General features: G+C 40.0%; 1 protein-coding gene across 1 annotated transcript in view; it reads right to left on the bottom strand.

The window, feature by feature from the left end:
• The window catches only part of ASMT (acetylserotonin O-methyltransferase), a 15,365-nt gene extending 9,778 nt beyond the window's left edge, over nt 1-5,587 (bottom strand). The window contains exons 1-4 of the mRNA XM_019529241.1: nt 5,510-5,587; nt 3,814-3,988; nt 2,219-2,348; nt 1,019-1,087 (exon numbers count right to left, since the gene is read on the bottom strand). Of these exons, the coding sequence (XP_019384786.1) occupies nt 1,019-1,087; nt 2,219-2,348; nt 3,814-3,988; nt 5,510-5,581 (446 nt within the window). The 5' untranslated portion in view covers nt 5,582-5,587. The remainder of the gene's footprint in view (nt 1-1,018; nt 1,088-2,218; nt 2,349-3,813; nt 3,989-5,509) is intronic.
• Between the last annotated feature and the right edge of the window lie 7,386 nt (nt 5,588-12,973).

The following is a 12,973-nucleotide window of genomic DNA, read 5'->3' on the forward strand; positions in this document are numbered from 1 at the left end:
CCTCACCATATACCCACACCTCATTATACACAATCCCCCACCATACACACACATCCCCACACCCTACTATGTAAACAACCCCAACCACCGCCCCACCCCACACATACAATATACAAGAGTAAGATTTCATTTTTGAGTTCTTATGCAATCACCTCTATATACACTATGCAAAATGAAGCATGACAAAAATATTTTTTGTAATAAAATTAAAATATGTTATAGTAGGTGTTTGATGTTTAGTGTATGATTTGTTTTTTTTTTTCCGGTTTTAAGATGCAACCCCCCTCCAACCAAAAGGGGTATTGGGAAGGGCCCAAGGGCAGGACCTTCCAGGGGCAAAGGTCAGGGGTTAGGGGCAGGACTTTTGGTCCCAATATGGCAACTGGGGGCAGGGCAACTGTCAATGCAGGGCTACCCATGTGGCCCTTGACAGCTCACCAAAACTCATTAAGTGGCCCTCCAGCCAAAATAATTGCCTGCCCCTGGTCTAGTATTATATAATACTTCTGTAACTCTTGGCTTAAATACTAAACTCTGGCTATTATCCTGTGTGCAGAGTAAGGTATTTTTGACACTGCAGAATGTCATTTATATTTCTACAGCTTAAAAAAAAAACAACAAGGAATTTATTACCATAAGTAAGGTAACAACCTTTTAATGAGGAAGTAAAATAAAATAGTTAATGCACTTATCAGTTACCAATTTTTTGTTGCTAAACCTAATAGCTCCCAGATGTTTTTAAATCAGACTTTTCCATTGTCACGAATGGTGTCCATGACTTTTTTCACACTGGATTGCACATACAAATGTTGTGCTTACATAAGAAGATGAGAAGTATGTTGCAAATCCCAGAGAGCTTCAGAACTGGACACCACTAAAATGGAGGGTACTACAGGATTTTTCATATGAATGGAACTAATTATCATAGCATTATCATATTTCATAATTGAAATTAATAGAAAACCATCATCCACGTTAAAGATAAGCATAAAACTCCCAGCATTCTATTAATTATTACCTGTAGACAGCCCCAAAGAGATCTTTCGATGAAATGCCAAATGCTCTCTCATACTGATTTTTCCCTTCTCTTTAGGACAAAAAAAAAAAAGTAAAATCTTATATTTTGTATTTTAAATGTATACTGATTTGTTTTTATTTTGGTCTGTAACTGTCTATAACTGTTGCAACATAAGCTTATTAATATACATATTTCATTATGGTACAAAGAAAGTACTTGTGTCATTGCATATCTGCTTCTTTTTCTGATCACCCTAACCACGCTGAAAGCCATACTTGGAGTCAGGAAAGAATTTTACCCCGTGATTAGATTGGTATGGACTGTCCGGATTTTTGCCTTACTTTGTAGCTGGTACCTCTTGAGCGTATATTGACAATATTTTATAGAAGCAGGACATTGGCTGCTGTGGTTCCCCTGGTTTACCTGTGGAATGTCAGGGTGTTAGATCAACTTGGTGTCAGGGTTGAGGATAGTCTTATGTAGAGTTTAGAGTATGGATTTGTTTGGTATGGTTTGGATGGGACTGATCCTGCTTTAGGCTGGGGGCTGGAGTAGATGACCTCTAGAGGTCCCTTCCAGCCCACTTTTCTATGAACCTGAGAGCCTTACGAAAGATTCTGAAAGGAAAGATATGTTTCAGTTATTGTTATGGCATATTTATACTGGAACATCACTTAAAATGAAGGATTACAACTGATACTTTTTATACCAAAGATTGTGGGCAAATCCCCACCTGATGTATAGGGATATAACTGCATTAGCACCCACAGTGAAGCAGATCCAATAGAAACTGCCATCCCTCTTCATTTTCTTCTGCCTTTGCAATGGAATCCATTAGGGATTGTGCAGCCATCCATCACTGTCACTATTCATTATCATACTTCACGGAGGGCCTCCTTCAGCAAAAGCTGTTATGATTAAGTGCGCCCCCCCTTGGGGCACAGGAAATAAGCATAGTAAAATAGTCTGTTTCTGGACTCTTCAGTGAATTCATCCTCTAGCAAAAATGAGCACATGCAATAATAATAATAATAATACTTAGTGCTACAAAGTACTTTCCAAGCAATTACCACTCAGTGTCTTCATTTTCTCTTGTTTCCCCAGACACCTTTTCAGAAGCAGCTTCACAATGCAGCAAAGTGGTTTCTTGCAACATTGGAGCATAATTTTGCACCGTGACATAAGTATGCCTTTTCTTACCTCACAGCATCTGTCAAATAGTGCCAGCACAGGTAGACAGTCTTGGAGTAGTACATCATATTATGGTACAGAGACTTGGGACTTGCTTTTGCAAGGTAGAGGTTGGAAACTTCTGTGTTTCTGTAAAAGACTGAAAGAACAAGAGAAGACACATTGGCTAAGTACAGACAGTCAAATAGCCCAAGGTGGAATACATCCTATCTTCAGAGGTTTCTCTACGCTGCATAGCTGGAACCGATAATGAACTGAACTCATGTTCAATTTTCACTTAGGAAAGGCAGGCAGAGGCCTGCATTGCCACAAGTCAGAAGACAAAGTAGATTTAAGCACTCCTCCCAGCCATCAGGGAGCCCAGCCCAGCTAAGTGGGGGCCCTCCCTGATTAACTGCCCAGCACATGCCCACAAGCCCCTGCTGCCCCCTCACATCCCAGTGTCAGACCCCCACACCAGACTTCTGCTCACAGAGGGCGAGGCCCGCACCTCAGAGCGATTCCCAGGGTCTCCCAGCTTGGGGCTGGCCTGCTGTGGGGAGCCCCATGCAAGGGGAACCCTCTCCTGTTGTGCAAGTGGGCAGCTGCTCAGCTCAGCTCCTGCCACAGGAGGGAGCGGGGGGGATTCCCTCAGATGTACAATCAGAGCATGGGAAGAGCCCCATCCCTGGCGGGCTTCCCCCAGCCCAGAGCTGCCCTGACCCGGTAAGTGGAGCAGCTGGGCAGCTTAGCTCTGCTGCTGCCACAGATAGGAGTGGGGGCAGCGTTCCCCCAGGACAGGTGCTGGCCTGCATAGCTGGGTGTGGTGGCATAGGGGAAGACCCATGCCTTGAGGGGCTTCCTTGGCCTGAACCAGGGTCCCCCACCCCAGGGCTGCCTTGCTCAAGGGGAAGCTGCATGCTGAGCGGATCCCCCTCCATCTCCCCTGTGTGGCCAGGCTGCTCCTTGGCTGTACCTCTACAAGTGGGAGGAGGAGAGCAGTCCTCTGGGATGGGGTAGTCCCCTGAGGTATGGGGCTCCCTCCATCCTGCTATGCCCAGCCGTGCAGGCAGGCACCCAGTCCAGGAGAATCCTCCCTATCTCCCTCCCAGTGGCAGCAGCAAGCCTCCCAGTTACCCGGGGAGAGGGAGGGAAGGATTCCCCTTGGAAGGGGGTAGTCACAGGCTGGGGACTCTGTGCTGGGCTAGAGAGAAGTCCCCCTTGGTGCCCGGCTCCCTGTGTACTGCCATGCCCAGTTACAAGGACAAGGAATTTGGCCCCAGGGAATCCTCCCACCTGTGGCAGTGATGGAGCCAAGCCTCCTGGCTGTGTGGGAAAGGGGGGTTTTCCCTTGGCTCCCCACAACAGGGCCTGGCAGCCAGGGTTGGGGTAGGGGTGCTCTGTTCCTCTGCCTCTCCTCCTCTCCCCCACTGTTGCCCCACTGGGCTGACAGGTGCCACCGTCCCGGTTCCGTTTTTTAGAACTCAATTGCAGCAGAAGTCATGTTGCTGCTCATGTCTCATCCTGACATTTTTGTTTTTGATCTTACAGCTCAGCCTCCCACCTGGTGTTAAATAAAATCTTGAAAACCAATCTTTAGTCACATCCCTTTGAGACAGTGTTACCTCCTTCACTGTTCAGTTCAACTCTTAATAGCTTTAACCCCACACAGGTATCAAGTAATCTTTCCATTCCAGTGGTACTGGTACCCAAGCGCCCAGCAATAACATCTGAAGATAGGGGCTCTTCTGACTCTAGCAGTAGATCAAATACTCCCAATTCACAGGCAGTAAACATAGTCTGGAAGCAAATAAAGGAGCATGAGGCTGAAATAAGAGCAAGTATTATCAGCAGCTATATCGCTGATAAGTAGCTATTGATCACCTACCACCTATTGATCAGCAGCTTGATATGCAAGAGTAATTTACAAAAACAATGATGAAACCCCATTAAAATGTTTTATAGCTAAGAAAATGCTGTGACTGAACTGCAGTTGCTTTGAGCACTGATACCAGTGCTTGCTTTGTACTGCTTTTTTCATTTTTGTTCCTTGCTATCAAGTAAATACTTGTATGTGAAGCCCAGGTATTGTGTATACATTTTCTTGACTTTATAGAACTATAGGAAACCCCAAATCCCTGTTCTATAAGGAAAGGGTCAAAGAGGTGACACATCAGAAAAAAAAAGGAAAAAGCCTTGTATATAAAAGCCAGAACAATCGTGGATCCCTTTGACATAGCTACATTGCCTAAGCTCAAGTTAAACCGTATCACTTATGGCTAACAAAGTCATAATTCTTAGATTTTATACACTATTTAAAACAAATCCTTTTAAAATGCTGTAAAAAGGTGGCAGTACTAACCCCATGATTGTCACAATGCGTTATGAATACCCCCAGAATTCTCCCAGCCCCTTTGAGAGAGAATTCTATGCAGCCTGAAACTAAACTATTTTGAGATGCTTTTAAATTGTGTTTTGATCACAAATTTGAATGGTGTTGGCCACACACCACTTCCCTGAGTGCTTACAAAACTCTGCTGGAGCTGGCTCATATTTTTTCCCTTTCAATGACAGTTGAGAGGAAAGTCTTTGAGCATTTCTTCCTATGACACCTGTTCTTTATTTTGCCACACTGTCTTTTGACAAAGCAGGATATATTACCAACTTATTGAAATAATGCCCTGAAGAATTCTTACAAAAAATATAGATGCAATCACTGAGTTTCTACCTTTGCTTTCTTTCCATAATGATTCTGGAAAGAAAAGTAATAAACTAGATGAGTTCACCCCACCTATCAATTAATGTAATTTGCCAAAGTATATAATTAAGGCATTATGTATTGTCTGCTACTTAGCAACTATAGATAAATAGAGACAAGAATGCTTTTAATTAAAGAATGCTTTAAATAGAGACAAGAATGCTTTTCTAAAACCTCATTGCTTGATGCTGGGCATTGCAAAATCTAACCCAGAGATTTGCATCCAAAGCAAACATCTAAAACAATGTCTCGGAGAAATTCTGTTGTGGGCAATTTTACGTAGCAAAACCTTATTTGTAGGGCTTTATATTCAGAAAGCTCAAGTAAATATTCAATTTGCCCAGACCTCCTAAAATCAGGGGATTACAAACAATTGTTCATAATGGTCTCTGACATCTCTCTGAATTTTTTCTAAAAATTTCCTCTATACCTATTTAAAACTCGGATCACTTTTATTGAGTCTACTTCTTTCTCACGGTTTTAATTAAGCCTGTAAAGGATATTTGAAACTGTCTACCATCCTTATTTTAGTATCTTATCCAAGTGTTATTTGTAATTCTTACCTTTGAGAAAAAAAATCCATGGTTGTATTGAAATAAGATCTGAGGATAATTAAGGTCTTCTGCAGAGTCCATTTTCCTTCAGTACTCTGTGAGAGATCCTCTTGGCTTCTTTATTTAAATAAGCCTCTTTTCCACTAGGCACAGATCACTCTGGGTAGTTGACTTAATCTTATTAGTTGTGAGAAAGCAAAGCTGTGCTACAAAACACATTACTCAAAGAATTTTCTTCATACAGTTACTTCTCTTAGGTTTATCATTGTTCTTTGAGTATCTGTTTTAAAGGCGCAGAGTAGAGAAGCACCAGCAATTATACTTGAAATTGCACTTGAAAATGAAAAATTACAGAAAGCAAAATAGAAACAATTAGAGAAAAGCATTTACAATATCAGAACTTGAATTCTGCATAGGATGTTATGGTTTATCAAGTGTAAAGAGAATAGTTCAATTCATGTTCTTACTGCAGACTTGTTCAAAATGTAGGTTTGTCCTTATTCTAAACTATTCTGCATTAGTGATTCTGACACCAAGGTGAACCGTTAAACTATTGATCTTTATTTATTCCCAATCACTGAACTTCTTACTCTAAATTTTAACTGTAGGTGACAGTGAGACTGAGGACCATAGAGGCCATTCCAGTCATAACTCAAAAACTTTATTATGGTACATAATAGCAAAGACTTATTTGTATCAATAAAGACAATGCTTATACCTAGCCTCAGATTCAAGGGAGAAGCAAGTCTACTGGCCAGGCTTCTCTGTTCCCTTGGGAACTTTTGCTGAGTGGGTTTATTTTATTCACTGAGCTTGGGAGAAGTCCACTTTTCCTCCAGTCTATGCCCAATATTTCTAGATGCCTGGTTGTAATATTCTAATAAACGGTACCTGATTGGTTTTATTGAAATGTCTTTGCTTCACCGAAACTTTAGGAACTGGATTGAACCAGGTGTCTTGCAGACTTCCCTTCTGATTTTGAAAGGCTGTCTTAGCTGAAGGAGGGTTTATCATTTCCTTTTCTTCCCCAGTTTGGAATGTTGTTTAACACTGGCGTGTGTCACTTCTTTACCTTAGTTTAACTTTCTTCTTTGACATGGCTGTTTTGGTTTTTTTACAATTATTTGAGCATCTTAACAAAAATATATTACAGCAAAATAACATTTAATGCATTTGGTTACATCAATATCTTTTTTATTTCCTTGTCAATCACTGTCTACAGTGCATACATAGCTCAAGCTTAAGTCAGGTCGTAACATGGCAGCCTACAGATTAGTCACCTCAGTTCAACCAAGTCATTCAAATGCAAAATTTAGAATTTCATACAAATAACTTAACATTGAGTTCAAAATTATCTTGTTCCGCATTAAATATGCCCATCTATTTCTTGCATGGCCTCAAAGAGTTGGAAGCATTTAATTTAAACATTAGCAAGTCATCATTTGGGTAAACAATACATGTATAAATGGAATAGGCATAAAGATGGTTTAATGAGTTCAGCTTTGTAGTTGCAGTGACTGGTTTCTTGAGACAGATGGAAAATTCATCAGGTAATTCATCCAAGTTGCTCTGACAGCTGTGTTCTTATCCTCTTTCTAGTGGTCTCCTGAGACACGGCCTTAAAAAACAAGTGTTAACAGGATAGCTGTCAGTGTATAAGACTTTGGTTCCTTTGAAACAGAAGGTACACCTAGAGTACATTGACACCATGTCCTTACTGTCCCTGGGAAGGGACACACTTGAATATGACCTACTCACCCATACCCACTCACATACACAAACCTGAAAGTGCAGTGAAGCCATCCCATGGACATCCCACAAGTACAGTGCCACAATGCTAGGCTTCATAGGGTGCATGCTTGAGTGTTTGCCACCCCAAGGGTGCTGAGGACTTGGTATGGACTGAAACTTACTAGCCAAGGAAAAGCAGGGCTACTCATGATCTCTCTTGATTTGGCCTTTGGACCAGTGTGTTGAACAATACCAAGGTATTTTATAGTTTCCCCAGGTTGACATACCTTCATTTCTCTCCTTGACAAAGCTGATCTAGGTGAATCAAAGCATCCCATGACTCTTCTGGTGAAGACTTGAAATGTCTAGCCAAAATTATCAGTTATTTTCCCAGCTGAGTGAAAACAAGGCATTTTCTTTACAGCTTCTTGCAACTTTGCCTTTGGAAATTTCCAGTACCTTGGTATCAATTTTTTATAGCATACCAGTTTGTGCAAAACCATGCTAGGAGATGCCTGCTGGTTTAGTTTGAGCAACAGCTTCCATCTGCAAATTCCTTTCCATGGGTCAGTCTGCTGTGCATCTGTTCTGGCGCTATGGCCAGCTTTTTACAACTTTGTTCCTTTTCCATCGGCACTACTCTATAGAAACATTTTTTAAAGTGAGAATAGATCCTTTATGTTGTCTTTTCACTCCTGAATGGTTCTGTCATTACTGGATAGATCTTTTGGTAATAATATAAAGTCACTTAACTCACTCCATCACCAATAGCTTATACCAACAAATGAAGCCATATAAACCAGCTCTGTATTAGCATTTGATTATTCTTGCACTTAAGTGATAAAAGTTAGTAAGAAGGTTAAAATTCTCATAATATACAAACTGGGAACATCTACATGAAACACTTACCGAAGAGATGCCTAGTTAGCTCTGCAGTAAAGTCTCGGTATCTATATGTGCAGACTTATTAGGCTGCAGGAAACTAATTAACTCTGCTGTAGGTTAGTACTCATATATACAAGTACTATCCTGCTACAAAGTTCTTTACTGTGCAGCAACTCACATGTAAGTGCTGACAGGGCTGGCTGGGACATGAAGGTGTGTCAGTGTGGGGCTACCTGCACTGGAGCACCCTTGTGATGCAGCCAGCTCCTCTGCAGCACACTGAGCAGAGGTGGAGCAGCCCCAGGCTGACCCTTCAGCTTACTGCCAACCAGACCCAGCTCCAACCCAGCTAACATGCTGCGGTCTTGGGCACATGTGGAGATCCAGCTCCCAAGAGCAATAAACTCCGGTGTGATATGCGCCACAGTTTATTGTTTTGCATTAACTGCACATGTAGATGCACTCACTGTTACTCAATAGTTAAGCAGCCTATGGTTGTTTGGGGTGGTATTCCTTAAAGATTTTCATTTCACATTGGTTTTATAGCAAAGATTTGGATGTATGAGCTTCTTTATCATAAAAGTATATTATTACATTTTATCATTAGTAAAAATTAGTTTTATATATTTATCATGTTTTTATTTAAAACGTTTAAAATAAGTAGCATGGTTTGAACTCTAACACATTGTCATGATTAAGAAATCTAGGCAATGAAATCTTCATCTGAAGTCTTTTACAGAATGCTTTAGACAGCTTAAATTTGTTACAAAATTTCTTAAATCAATTGAAATAATTCATTATCTTTTACCTAGTAAAACTCCTACCTTATTCTGGCTTAAACTACTGCTTCTCTATCATGACATTATGAGAATGAACTATGTAAAACAGAAGATAAACAATAAATTGTGAAATAACTTAACAATTGTTTGTGCATGAGCCTAGATAATTGTGTGTTATAATTAATTCAACTTCCATCTCCTTTTGGTGAAATTCAGTAATATCACTAGGTTTAGGCCTAATTTGGAACACACTACAGCAAGTTACATAAGATGCAACTATGTTACAGAAGAATGCTAACAATTTTCTGTCTTCCCCAAATCTGCCTTTGCATGTGCTGCCTCTTTAGTTGAAGTTTAAGGAGAACAGATGGACCTCCTGAAAAAAGGTGAAAGCTAGGATACTGCCAGGACAGTGATGGGATGATGGTTATATGTTGTGGTCTCCTACTTCAAAAGAACATGTTTAAATATTCATATCTCATGGTAAGCCCCAAAAATGACAGATGCCCTCAAAAGTTTTGCTCTTTAACTCAGTAATGCAATACAATCGGTAACAACATGATCAACCAACCAAATAGCAAATATAACATTTTCTTACCATCATAAGATACATTTGTATGCCACATTTCAGACTCTGTGACATTCATGTTAAGATGTACAAGATACTGGAGAGTCTTTACCTTTCTCTATTTGCCTTACACTAAGTATAAAAAGGTTTCTTTGGAGGACAAATGTTAGCTACGTATCAAAGTATGTAATGACATTCGTTAATCATACTCAAAGTGAATTTCATCTGCCTTTATGATATTGATAGAGCACAGATTAAAATATTTCCGCACATGCACCAAGTGTGATTTTGTAAAGCATTGTATGTGGTCAAATCAGAATTAATTTTCACTGAAGCACATGGTAGCTTCTTCAGTAAGCCATTTCCTTCCCAAATGTCACTTAAACTTTATCATTCCTAGTCATCAGTCCCTTGTCAAGTTTTATTCATTCTTTTGGCATTAGAGCTATTCAAAAGATATTGCATGATTCTTTTTTAAAGAGGAAACAGTATTTTACATCACCTTACCCATTCTCCCAATTTGAAACCCATTCAAATACAGCTTCCTTGACCCCAAATAACCCCCAGATTACTCCTGGACAGAGACCATTATTTGGAAATTTTGAAAACTGAGAAGAGAATATTTCTTTACTAAAGTTCAATCCTGCAAAGGGATTCATTGGAGGGATTGTTGTTCTTGTGAGGAATCATGTTGATGTCTGTTGGACTCTAAACAAGCATAAAGCTTCACTGATTTTTTTTTTTCAGAATATGGACTAGCTACTGCTTTTTTTAAAAAAACAGGACTGAGGCACTTTCCAAACTGTGCAGCATTGTAGCACTTGAACTAAACATAAGGAGTCCATTAGCTGATAACTCCTGGCCTTCAGTTTGTAAGCTGCTTTTCTCCAGGTAGCCCTGTTACAGGAACAAGACATTATGATAGCATGAGTTATATTTTTGTTAAAGGTGAAAAGGCTCATAGGTGTAAGGTCTTGGTTTTCTGCACAGGGCTGTACCTCTCACCAGTTTTGAAGTCAGGAAGAAATCTTTCTTCTGAGTCAAACTAGTATAAATCAGTCTGGTTTTTACCTTCCTTTGTAGTGTGAGATTAATTCTTTTGCTACAGTTTTCTTGAGCCATTGCAGAATCCAGGCACTGGAAGTGACCTTTTATTTGTGGTATGTTAGTGTTCTTAGTGTTTTCCAAACTGTGCCTTGCTGCTGCATGTGATAGTAAGAAGTGGTAATTTTGGCAATTTCTTGGGATAGCTTGCAAATGAGAGACTCACTCACTTGCCTGAGGTAGTTTATCTTCCAGTCTTTTGTTCCTAAAATATTTCACACTTTATTTTTATTGTAGGCTTGGTTAAATAACCACAGGGTTAGGTGTACAACTAATCACTAAAGTAGTGCTTCTCTACAAGCCTGATGGTCATTTTACCTAAGTTAAGGCAGGGGAGGATTGGTGATAAAATGACCATAAAATTGATTAAACCCAATTGAAAGAGCTTTTCTACTACGGCCAACACTGTTTTTGAGGATGCGAGACATAATCACCAAATAGGATTATTACAAGAAGGGAGACTGGCTAAGGATTACAGATACCTGCACCAGTCTGGATGGTGTTTTGAAAAGCAACATATGGAGCATTGCTGTTTCCATGTACTGTTACTGAGGCTTAAACTCTAAACTCCTGTTAAAATATGAAGGAAGTCAGGAAGACAAAATTAAGGTTGCTATCATTCTTGGAATACATAATTTAGCATCTTAGCATAGTGCTAAAACATGCTGTAGGCAAAGCTATTCAAACAAAATATAGTATAATCCTTGAACTTTAAATCTTAAAACTTTTATTAAATTTGGTACAAGCTAATAGCACAATGGAATTATTATACCATAGTGCTTGGGTAATATTTGCAACTAAGAAAATTGCCACAAGAATGGATAGTTGTAGTGATATTGAAGCCATGGTAGTCCAAGAAATATGTAAGACAATGATTTTGCTGAGTGATATCTTTTATTGGATCAACTGAATGGGTGGAATAAACTAGATAAGCTTTTGAATGCAATACGTTCTTCTTCAGGACATGGTTGTAATTTTGGGGCTTATCACGCCTTGAGGCCATATATGCAGCATTTATCCTGCCACCCCTTTGGATGTTGGATCAACTTATAACAGCCTTCACTTTAAAATACTGAATTCAGCCTAGTAGACTTAATATTCTATGAACCTTGTCTGGACTAGACAGCACAATTTTTTTTAAGTGTGTTAAGATTTCGCGTGTTTCATCCAAGTCTCATTAGCATCCAAAGGTAGTATTCAGACAAGTTGTTAGATAGCTTTTCCCCTTAAAGGTTAGAACAGTAGTTCTCAACCTTTTTAGTCAAAAGGCACAACTTGGTAGACTCCAGGTACCTCTCAGAAAATGTCAGCTCTCTGTTTTGACTACAGAAAAGCAATAAAACAAATCTTCTCTTGCAAAAAATCTCAGACCACAACTCAGTGGGTTTTAAAAACTATTCGTTCCTATTTTAAATGTCTGAGTTTATCTTGTGAATTGTATTTGCACACCTAACACTGCTAACATTGTGATGCATCCTGCAGTACTTTAAAGGATTTCAAGGCACCCCAGGGTGCCATGGTACCGATTGAAAATCACTGCATTAGAATGTCTAGAAATGATGAGTAAGAACATTCTTCCAGTTAGCTACTGCTATGTCCATCTGTCTTTATAACCTGCTGTATATCCTGCTGACCTTTTACCATCCGCCCAGCTTTCTTGCTGGATGGACAAGTGCCTTCTATTTCTCAGAGTTGTGGGACTCTTCTTCCCACCAGCTTTTTTGACATTTTAAATAAAAATGTCAGTATTCTGAAGTGTCAGCAGTGGCTGTTAATTAGCTAAGACCTTGTTGATCAGGCAGATTAAACTCCAAATGAGAAGAGATATCCTTTTTAAAGCTGCTACAGATGGCCAAGGATAAGCAGATTCAACATATACCTTTCTGATATGAAGTCATTCACAAAGCCTCCTCGCAGTCAACAGGAAAAAAATTGTAACTGTTCTTATCACATTTTTTTAAAAGTCAGTTTTACATTTCAAACAAATTAAACTCTTAGTTAACGTTTTTTTCTGCCTTGCAAGACCCAACCCGGCTCTCCTCGGTAACCCAGCTGGGACAGCTTAGGGCTCCAATCCACCCCTAACCCCCTCCAGCTCAGACTGGGCAAAGCCCAATGGACAGCTTAAGGCTGCTGGCTTCCCCCTCCCATCTCCTCCGTCCCTCCCTGCTCACAGTCACAGGGGCAAGACTGGACTGCACCATCCCTGAACGTATGAAAAATAAATCCTAGGGAACACAAGTTCCCTAAGGCACTATAGAGCAGCGCATCTTCAGCTGATCCCTTATTTGAGGGTTAATTTTTTGTGTGATGAGACGCTAACACATGCCATAGCATGCAGTTCACCCGCCTTTTCTGAACTGACTCCAGGAAACAGGTATTTTAGGTGGTAACTGAGCAGATATT

The sequence above is a fragment of the Crocodylus porosus genome, unplaced genomic scaffold (assembly GCF_001723895.1).
Source record: "Crocodylus porosus isolate Cpor-Errol unplaced genomic scaffold, CroPor_comp1, whole genome shotgun sequence".
Classification (NCBI taxonomy): domain Eukaryota; kingdom Metazoa; phylum Chordata; order Crocodylia; family Crocodylidae; genus Crocodylus; species Crocodylus porosus.